Consider the following 11,195-nt stretch of genomic DNA (forward strand, 5'->3'; position numbering starts at 1 on the left):
GTCATAAAGTAAAGTTGATGAGATAATAAAATTAATGGATAAAATCTCCTCTTTGATTTTGTATACGTCCACACTATCGTGGCATACAAAATTCATGGGAATTTTAAGGAGTTGATCTTGACCAAATATTTTTGTGACTCTTAGGATTTAAAAAGTTTGTCAATTCCCTAGTTGTTATACTAAAGAAAAGACTTAGTAGTCCCAATTGTAATGATTGGAAATAGGACTTGGACATTAAGGTAGACTATCTTCTTAGAATTAAGAACAAGATAGGTGTATTTTATTCATACATGTTTAGTGATATTATCTACCAGTACATGGTGTGTAGATACAGGAGCCACTGATCATGTCTGCAATTCATTGCAGGGGTTCCAGGAAACTCGATAACTATATGAAAGGTAAATCACCGTCTACATGGGCACTACTGCAAAAAGTGGTAGCTATTGCAGTGGGAGATGCTTATCCTCTGATAGGAATAAAATATGGATTTTAGAAATTGTTTTTACGTACTAAGTTTAGAAAGAACTTGTTTTCAGTTTCTAAACTATTCAAAGAACTTGATATTTTGCCTCTTTTAAGAGAAAGAAGGAAGTTATCTATTCTGGTACGTTGGTTGACAATTTATAAATCCAATAACTCCCATGATGCAACAAATGGAAATTAGTAACACATCTTCTAATTTTAAGAGAAAGCAACCTTCGGAAATGAACCATTTATATCTTTGGCATCTAAGGCTAAGGTTATATTAACTTGAGTAGGATTCATTGGTAGCTGATGAACTTTTGGGTTCATTGGTAGTGGAAATCTTTCCAACCTGCGAGTCTTACTTGGAAGGAAAAATAACCGAGAAGCTTTTAAGTATAAGGGGTATGGAGCCAAAGATACATAGGAATAAGTTCATTATGATTTGTGAAGACTTTTGACTATCCAGGCAAGAGGTTGTTTCAAATATTTCGTCTATTTTATAGACAACTATTTGAGATACAGATATATTTACATTATTAATAAAGAATCTTCAAATGTTTTCAAGGTATATATTAAGTTTTTAATGTTAATAGTAATTTTAGAATGATGAAATTTTGAACGTTTTGAATTATTTTTATCAAATATAATATTTTATTGTCTTGATATGCTAGGAATTGGATGAATTTGAGGATTTTGAGTTTGCTGTCGATGCTCAAAAAAGTCAATTGGAGATATATTTAGATGAACCAAGAAGTAAAAGAACATCTTCAATTAATGTACTTGAGTTTTGGAGATCTCAACAATTCAGATATCCAGAGTTAGCTAAATTAGCTAGGGATGTTCTTGTTGTTCCAATTTCAACAGTTGCATCTAAATCGGCTTTTAGTCTTGGTGGTAGAATTCTTGACCAATATCGTAGTTCAATGTCTCCACAAGTTGTTAAAGCCTTAATATGCAGTAGAGATTGGCCCTTTGGAGAAAACGGTAAATTTTCCAGAGTTATAATTTTTTTAATCTAAAGTTGTATTTGTAATGTAATTTTTTTCTTTCTTTTTCGTGTAGATATATCTCCGGTCAAATTGGAAGATGTAACTCAAGATATTATGGCTTTGGATCTCAACAAAGGTGAAGTGAAATCTACTTTGATGGAAGGTGCAAATTCAAATATTGGGTGATTAGATAATTGGTGAGTCAATGTCTTTTTATTAATCTTTGCATCATAAGTTTATTTCATAAAAAAAATTTTTCTAGAATTTGACGTTGTAATGTTATTCTATTTGGATAATTAACTTTGCTACTTTGAATTGCCACAGTGAATAGAAGAATATATTTTGTTCAGAGGTTTAATGTTAGAATTGTTGATCCTCTCCTATTCAAAGGCTCTTCATCTTGTAAAAATATTTTAGATATTTTGTTAACTAAAATTATGAAAACTTTATTACTTTATATTTGACAGTGACATTTGGAATTTGGACTTTGGATTACGAGGGATTATATTTCTCAAAGATATATTTAGTTTGTAATTTTAATGGTTTACATTATTTGCAGATTTGACTTCATTTCATTTATGATTTGATATTATAGTTTGGAGTTTGACTGTGATTTGATTTATAATTATATTTGATAGTAATATTTGGAATATGGAGTTTGGATGTGATTTACATTTAATTTGCTTAATCCTAACTATAGAGATGTGCTATTGGTTCCAATATTGATATGGTTTTATCATTTATGATTTTATGATATGAATTTTTAATGTGCGTACATAAATGTAATTTTTAATTTTTTAATTTAATATACAAAATTTTTTTATTGAATTCGGATCATGTTTGGATCAAACGGATCAAATTTGTCAAACGGGCCGGGTTCAGGTCAAATTGGTCAGGTTCAGGTCAAATATGTCCGGTTCGAGTCAAGTGCAAATAAACAGATCAAGTCCTGGTTGAATAGTTTGACTTAAATTAATAATAAGTTAGGTTCAGGTTGTTATTTGCCAACCCGTGAATCTGTCAATTTGAACTCGTCAATTCGGAATCAAATCGAATTGTCACCCCTAATTTAAATATTCTGAAATTTTATTTACGTGGTTGGATAATTTTATTTTTTTTAAAAAAAAACTTTTTTCAGAGTGAATGACACTTGTATTGCACTACTTGCAAAAGACACTTCCTCCCGTCCTGTTATCGATGCAGCGCAGTGTAGTACGTGAGCATAAGCCCGCTGCCTGCACAGGCCGCTGCAGCAGCTTCTTACACAATTCCGATTGCAACCTCCTCCCCTCACCCCGTTCACGCTCGCCCCCTTCTCTTCCTCCTTTTCCTCTGTCTTATTGACGCCGCCCCTCTATTTCTCCTATCTACATCTCACTGGCTTTTGTCCCCTTTCGCCCATTATTAGCATTAGCTGATCAAGCCCCGAGGCGGACCCCAATCAGCAACAATCCCCACAACTGCTTCCCTTGTCACCTTTTAATTCCTAACAGCCTCATGCATGCCTTCCTCACCCTCCTCCGATCCTCACCTTTTCCTCTCCAGTCTCATCCCCTTCTTCCTTCATTTCCTCCTCAATTCTTTCGTGCATGATTAATTGTTCTGTTACATGCATGCGCGGAGAGATTATATTGATATCTGGGAAGAGATTTGCTGGTCTATTATCACATATATCCGAATCCAATTCTCGATTTAGTTAGTTTTCAGGTCGTAGAGTATTGATCTCCCCTCGCAAACCTATCGATCCGCATTAATCGGATCCCTTTGGGAGGATTGATTAGGAGATGGAGGAGGAGGAGGAACAGCAGCAGAAGCGGCAGCGGGCGCCGCCGCCGCCGCAGCCGCAGGTGCCGTGCGCGCGGTGCGGCTCCGGCGACACCAAGTTCTGCTACTACAACAACTACAACACCTCGCAGCCGCGGTACTACTGCCGGACCTGCAAGCGCCACTGGACGCGCGGCGGCACCCTCCGCAACGTCCCCGAGGGCGGCGGCAGCTCCAAGAAGAGCCACCGCAAGAACAGAAACCTCTCCCCGTCGTCTTCCTCTGTCGCCGCCGACGCGATGAAACTTCCCGCACAGCCGCCGATGCCGCACGCCGCTCCGGCCGTCGCTGCGGCCGCCGGTATCGGCGCGTCCCTCCCACCGCTGCCGTCGTACTTCTACGGCGGCGGCGGAGGGAACGAGTTCCCTGCTTTTCAGATTCCTCGCGGCGGCGTGGCGCCTCCGGGGCTCAATCCCTTGGACGGGATCAGCATGCAGCGGTTGGTGCAGCAGCCGCGGTTGTCCCTAGCGCTGCGCCACCAAAACCTGCTCGTGCTCCAACAACTACAGCAGCAGAGCAACGCAGCAGAGCAAAATCAGATCAGACACCAATCGAACGCCAGCATGTTCTTCAACATGGCAAGCTCCCCTCCTCAACCTCCTCCTCCATAATCATCTTGATTTCTCATGCATGCACTAGATCCGATCATGGGTTCTTTAAGTGGTCCTCAGATTACTTGAATCCTTGTACCTATTTCTTGTTCTATAGACAGAATCTGATAAATTAGATCTTAATCCGAAGTACTTGGTACTTCAAAATGCTGTTGTTGTGGTTGCATGGATTTGGAATCTGGTGAGAAGTTTTCAGTTCTAATTTGATCTTCTCTGAGATTGCAGAACTTTTGTCAGTTGATTATCTAAGCTATATATGCATGCATGAGCTTTTTGGAGATGGACTTGAGATTGGAATCATGGAATGTTGGGATGGGATAGTTAGCGACATTAATAGTTTTTTTATTACCTTTTAACAATTAAATATTTATTACAAATTGAATTGATTCATTTTTATCAAAACAAAACAAAAAACAAATGAACAGCTCTTCTACAGTTCTACTAACTTTAATAAAATTCCGGTGAGTTGGGTTAGGTGCAAGGATGAGTGGTCAGTGATGCATGACTATGACGTGTAATGGAAGATTACAAACTCGCTACAAACTCTTTATTAAAAAAAAATGATTAATCAGGTATTTTACGGAAGTTTTTTTATTGGCTATGAGAGTGGCATTATGCTTATGCTTCCATGATGTACATGATCTTCTCCATTGCTGTTATATGTTTGTGATATAAAGATTGATGCAAGAAAAACCTCATCATGTCGATTGAAATTGATTGGTCTGTTGAACTGCATGTGGAATTTTAGGGCTGACCTGAGGTTTTAGGGCCGAATTGGTGTTCAATCGACTGGTCTTGGATCTCAATTGGGCTGCCACAGTGGTGTATCTCTTATCCGCAATGAAGAATTGGGCGAGCCCAAAAGCTGAAGAAACAAAGCTGCATGCAGCTCATAACAATTGGGAGAGATCCAAGTGACTCTCAAATTAGACAGGGAGCTGAAGAAAAGAATGAAAAATAGTAGCGATGAATAGTAAATTTTGATAACGAAGTTTATCTACGTCGGTAAGTGGAGACTTTTGATATAGTAATATTTTTTCTCTATACAAATAGTAATACAATTTTAAAATAAGATCAATTATTTTGACATTTTACCGTCTTTCCTAAATTGAATCCATCATCTCTGAGCTTGCGGGGTCAAAACTTCCAGCTTACGAACAACACAAGGAATATCCTGACAACAATTACGTAAAATGTCAAAAAGAAATAGTAGGTCATTAAACTGAGGGACTATTAATTATAACACTTTAACATTGAGTTGAACGAGTCCAATCTACTGTCCGATCTAACATCTCTCTTGAACGGGTCCGATTGACTACCCAAGATTAGGTACATAGAGGACTCGGCATCCGATCGGACAAACAACCCGATCGAATAGTATATCTAGAAGATCCGATCGAACCAAGAAGACTCGGGTTCCAATCCCACCAAGAGGACTCGAGAGTTGCTCAGACAAAAGATCCGATCAACTAAAGGACTTGATCTCCGACCGGACAAGGAGTCCAATTGAATAATAGGTCCAGAAGATCTGATCAGATCAGAAATACTCGGGTTCTCCTAAACTTACAGGACTTAGGATCCATGCGGATGAAATATCTAATCGGATAAATCCACTCGGAATTAGTTGATTGGCCTTGTCTCCTATTCATGAGAGAAATCCGGATAATGTGTTTATCATCGACTGTTGACCTCTTTCTAATTTTAACCGTCATGTCAATTGACCTTACAAACTCCAATTCAACTTCCGGAGTACTATTTTATTCGTCATATCACCGATATTACGGGTGTATAAATTTATAGGAAGGTAATGAATTAATTAATTACGAGACTGTGAGTACTTTAATCATCATATCATACAAACTATTGAGCAACTCCCATGGTTACTTTTCCCATGCAACAGTGTCCTGAGCTGCAATCATATCGCATGCACGTATCGAGGTCACTCAGTAGATGCACTAGCCACTGACGATATAAAATGGCAGATGCTACTACTATAAAGCTGCTCCAATATATCTATGCTGTCAGAGCAGAAGAACATATTACCGACAAATTAAAACATTGTTTATTCAATATATCTCTGAGTATAAATTATCATAATAATGTTATTAAGATATATTTTTTTGACTAATATTATGATCTAGAGGAGAATTAGGAGTCTTATTTGGTACTATCTAGGAGTTCAAGATACAAAATATCATTGCTTAAGTCATTCAATTGAACTTTGCAAATTAAAAGATGCTTCATTAAGGAAGTAAAAAACCATTTTTTATGGATTAGTTTATTGAGCTAAAGTAATCATATGAAGTAGAGATATTATCATTTTGCATCAAGAGTAGTTGGGGATAAAGATGAGAGGAGATACACTTGAATATCTCTTTGTGGTTAGCAAAATTTGTTCTTTCTTTTGTCCTGAGTTGGAGCATTTTTAATATTTAATTTCTTCATCCACTATTGACAGTGAAGTGGTACCCTTAATCTCAAATTATAAAATAATAAATTCTTCTCTTCCTTCCATAAGCCTACTCCATTGTCATTAGCAACACAAATCTCTTGTGTTTGTGTTAACTTTATCTATTTTCTTCTAAATTTATGCAAGATGGTAAAATTTCTTTTCATGATTTTTAGTGCGAGAAAGTGTCACTAGTGACTTTTTTCTCAATAAAGATAATCCACTCTACTTTTATGAATTACTATAACTTTAAATTAGAATGTTAACATAGTAAAAAATGAATAAAAATGTTGATATCTATAAACAAGCTCCAACTGATAAAATTTGTTTGCTCAAATGTATATATATTTTACAAATAGAAGAGCAAGTTAAATAAGTTAGTGGAAGATGTAAGGGATAAGGGCCATATAAAAAATATGTAATATAAAAAAGCAGTTTAATTGACATGAATATTCCTCATGACATAACTCTGCATAAAGCAAAATGAAGATGTACAAAATTCTTATATTCGAGAACAAATAGTTGAGACCAATTGGACTTGATGATGATTTTTACCTTGAACAAAAATCTATGAGGAAATTATGAAGGACAAAGTGAATCAGAGGAGGCTTTTGCAGTTTTTTTTAAGATGAAAACAAATAATATATACAACCAAAGATTGAATAATGGAAAAGACAGGCTAGTAGAAAAACACCATCAAATGAGACAGATTGTTTAATAAATTCATGACATGTTTTTGGCATCATGTTAAGATTTGACTATATGATCTTTTCTCCTGCCAAAAACTTAGCTATCAAGAACAAAAACATTCTCCATACTATTCATATATATTGTCTCTCTCTATATATCATTAAAAAAAACAAAAACACAATTAGATTTAAATCTTTCTATAATTTATTGTACATGTACATGTACATGTCTTGTTTATTATTTTCTCAATAAAACAAAAGAAAGTTCCATCACTCACAAATGAATCGACCTTTTGTTTCCCATCTCTTCAATCTTAGAATATCACAAAATAAGAGGCCAGAACATCACTTATTTGTCTTAATTTAGCCCATACACACATGAAATTAATTTGAACATTACCATAACATAACTTTTCTCCATAATTTTCTGGATCAAAACTTTAATCTTTAACATATTTTGCTTATGCATAAAAATCATGGTGAGTGAGAGAATGTGTACTATTCTAGTCCAAAGCAAGCTACATAATTCCAATTGCTATATTACATGAGGAAAAAGCATCATGTGTTTGTGTTGGACCTCTTTCCTAAGCTACAACTTAAGAGCAAAAAAGAGTTCTCAATGAAATAATTAAAACTAGCAAATCCTGAACAAAAGTTGAAACACATGCCTGCCAAGTTTATGATCACCTTCTACATGAAGGAGACACAAGCCATGCCTGCCCAGTCCTTTAATTCCTTTAATTTCCCACCTAAATACTCAACTGATAAAATGCAAAAATATTGGTGAAAAGGCAGCTAAAGCAACTTAATTGAATCTTGGAACAATAATTCCACACACTGCATGAAATTAAAGACACTTGAATAGCTGTGAACAAAAATAACCTTGAGAAGGAAGCAAACAAGCCCACTCTTGATCGATCAGTACATTGATATATCAATTAATACAGTCCAGGAAAGAAAAATATAATCAAAACAAGTAAACACACCAACTCCAAGAAAATTATACCAACTCCTTAATTTCTGCAAGCTCTTCAAAGAAATGGAAGTGAAAAAAAGGAATCAATTGTTAAATGGCATCCATATATATAGATATATATATCTTCAGCAGATCAAATATTAGATAGTAATATGAACTGATGAAGAATTTAAAAGCCAACCACACCAGTAGACCATAATCCCTGCTATTTATATACATACGTGCCAGAGCTGCAGCTGATCCTCTTCTTTAATCAATTCCCAGTGCGATTGGAATTTGATTGCAATTAATTGCCAAATGGATCCGATGTTCCTCTCGGAGCAAATTAAATCAGTCCGGTTGGTGCCGCGATGATTTAAAAACACAAGGGGCTTGTTGATGAGACCTTAATTTGCTTGCAGACCGACAGGAACTCTCCGATCCATATATACTTACGTAATTGATCTTAATTTAAGAACGCTAAAGAGGATGAAGAAGCCAGTTATCTTACTTTAAGTTGAGGGATGATGCTAACTAGGAATTAGATAAGAGGAGCGATCGATGAGCTGCAGTTTGTGTTGAAATCCGACCAACTGATGCCGCCGCCGCCGGTGGTGGAGTTCCAGTACATGGCGGCCGGCGGTGGAATGAAATTATCAAAGGAATTGATATCGGAGGGAATAATGGTATTCTGCCAATTCTGGGAGAAGCTGTTGTCGATCACATTGTTGCTTTGCGATTCCAATTTGACTTCCTTCATCATGCCGGCGATGCCTCCGTTCATCAGCGCCGAGGCCTCCAACTGATCAGCGCTGCCGTCGAATGGGAATAGAGTTTGATCGAATTGATCCTCTAATTGCTTCATTGGATGCTTGACGCTTGACGCGAGGAAAGATGTAGAAGGAAGCAAAGACGATCCGATTAGTTGATTGTCGTCGTTGAGGATGGAATTCACCGGCGGAAGTGGATGAAAGCCGAGATCTTGATTGGCGGAGGGGACTCCGAGGCCGAGATGCTGCAGCAAATCGGCGGCGGCGGAGTAGGACGCGTCGGCGAGGCCGTCCAAGAGGAGCGGAAACGAGGCCATCTGCAGCGCGTGGTTGGCGTAGATCGTAGCGGCGGAGTCGGAGGCGGCGCCCGGTCTGCGCGCGGCCGCGGGGAGCGAATTAGTAGATATTAACGGATGGTGGTCCGGCGGCGGAAGCAGAAGAGGGCGAGGGAGATTCCCGACGCCAGCGGCGGCGGAGGGGTGCTGTTTCTTGGAGGTGCGCTTATTCTTGCGGCACCCGCCGCCGACGGGGACGTTGCGGAGGGTGCCACCGCGGGTCCAGTAGCGCTTGCAGGCCTTGCAGAAGTGGCGCGGCTGCGCGAGGCTGTAGTTGTTGTAGTAACAGAACTTGGTGTTGGCGGAGTCGCACCGAGGACACCGCAGCGCCTCCACCTTCCCTGCCGTCGCCGGCGACGGCCCTTTCTCCATCATCGAATCGCTCACCTTATTATTATTATGCGTGCCAGCGCTGCCGGTGGCGGTAGCGGTTGTACCGTTGTTGTTGTTTTTGTTCTTGCTGCTGCTGTTGTTGTTAGCGTTCGCTGCAGCAACAAGGAGTGCGTCCTTCATCTGCACAGAAAATGGAGCAAATCAAGTTGCAAAAGGCGGGTCCCGCCGCCCAGCGGCCCCCTCACCCCTGCCCCACGAGTAGAAAATGGAGCAAATCAAGGAGCTGCAGAGGAGAGAGAGAGAGCGCGTTCTTCAGTATTACTATTAGGGCTGAGGAAGTGAATTATGAGAATGGAAGCAGGGGAAGGTTCCGTGACAAGGGCTAGCCAACAAAAACAAGCACGCAGAATTATTGACTGATGTGACAGAGACAGCGATGGATTGAGAGATAGAGAGAGAGAGAGAGCAGGGCGCAGATGCCTGGCGCATTGGTGGGAAAAATAGTACCAAACCTACCTGTGGCCACTTCTTCCCGGAAGAACTCACGCCCAACCTCTCTCCTCCATCCCACTCCATCCTCCTCCTCCCCTCTGCTCTTCTACTGCTGTACGAATGGAGCAGTGGGAAGCGAAGGAAACAGCGCGTATAAGAAGTAGTGGAAGGCGCAGAGAGAGAGAGAGGGGGGAGGAATCCCGAGGTGGCGCAGGAAGAGCGACGAGCGTGAGAATCGAGGCGAGCGAGGAGAAGAATCGTTGGCACTGATGCTCTGCCGCGGCCTGCAACTGCATGCCACTTCTTCTTCTTCTTCCTGAATTCACTTTATCTCTCTCTGCTCCTTTTTCTTTACGAGTTCGGCTTTGAATTTTTGTCCTGCTTAATCGATTCACAGATCGCTGGCTGGCTGGCTGTTCAAATTAACGGGATGGAATTGTTGTTCATTTCTTTTGAGAAACGCAAAAGAAAAGAAGAGAAAAGAAATATGAATGGGTAGAGAGAAAGCGACAAGACGCAGCAGCATGTGGGGTTGGGGCTAGTGGGCGAGACCACCATGAGATGAGAGATGCATGGAGATCATATATATCTCTCTCTGGGTGGAGTTGCTGCCATTAGGACCAGGCGTGCTGGTGCTTTAACGAGACAGGAGACGGGTTCACCATGTGGGCAGCTCACGTCTCCCTCTCTCTCTCCCTGCTACTGCTCCTGATTAATCAATCTCCATTAATTCAAAGAGATCGATAAAGAAAGGGCATCATCACGTTATTGTGGGATGAGGAACAAACCTCAAAGGGATTCTCTAGTCTCCCGAGAAATCTCATCGCCATTCATAGCAATTATTCCCTCCTCTGACAAAAAACTAGTATTATAAGCATCAAATCTTACCCAAACTGGTACTCCTGCTCTGTGTATATATATATTAAACAAACTGTACGCTCTTAATTCTTTTAACTAGTTCATCAGGAGATTAAATGCGAATTCAGTCACCAATTTGAAAATATATATATATATGTTCAAGGACAAGGATTTGGGTCAAAGCTAGAGTGGCCCACCGCCGACCGGAGATTCCCACTAGACGTGGAACAGCCGACGCACAGCATGCACATGGAAAGATGGCAAATCCATGAAGAGAAACATATAGAAAGAGAGAATACGCCCAATTGGCGTGTGCAGGGAAATATATAGAATTAATGTCTGGGACAATAGAATTAGAATTACAATATTAAACAACGACAAAGATCTCAGTGGTTCTTTTATTCCGTTCCTCAACGTTATTTTTG

The 11,195-nt window shown here is 39.7% G+C and overlaps 2 protein-coding genes across 2 annotated transcripts; one reads left to right on the forward strand and one right to left on the reverse strand.

Annotated features, from left to right (window-relative positions):
- The first annotated feature begins 3,238 nt into the window (after positions 1–3,238).
- LOC122028015 (dof zinc finger protein PBF-like) lies at positions 3,239–3,889 on the forward strand. The gene has a single exon (XM_042587032.1). The coding sequence runs from the start codon at positions 3,239–3,241 to the stop codon at positions 3,887–3,889; it is 651 nt and encodes a 216-aa protein (XP_042442966.1).
- A 4,021-nt stretch (positions 3,890–7,910) lies between these two features.
- LOC122027029 (dof zinc finger protein DOF1.4-like) lies at positions 7,911–10,721 on the reverse strand. The gene is made up of 2 exons (XM_042585827.1): positions 9,937–10,721; positions 7,911–9,600 (listed from the first exon to the last, which is right to left on the reverse strand). The coding sequence occupies exons 1-2, from the start codon at positions 9,994–9,996 to the stop codon at positions 8,524–8,526; spliced, it is 1,137 nt and encodes a 378-aa protein (XP_042441761.1). The 5' UTR covers positions 9,997–10,721; the 3' UTR covers positions 7,911–8,523.
- Between the last annotated feature and the right edge of the window lie 474 nt (positions 10,722–11,195).

This window comes from Zingiber officinale, chromosome 10A (assembly GCF_018446385.1).
Source record: "Zingiber officinale cultivar Zhangliang chromosome 10A, Zo_v1.1, whole genome shotgun sequence".
Classification (NCBI taxonomy): domain Eukaryota; kingdom Viridiplantae; phylum Streptophyta; class Magnoliopsida; order Zingiberales; family Zingiberaceae; genus Zingiber; species Zingiber officinale.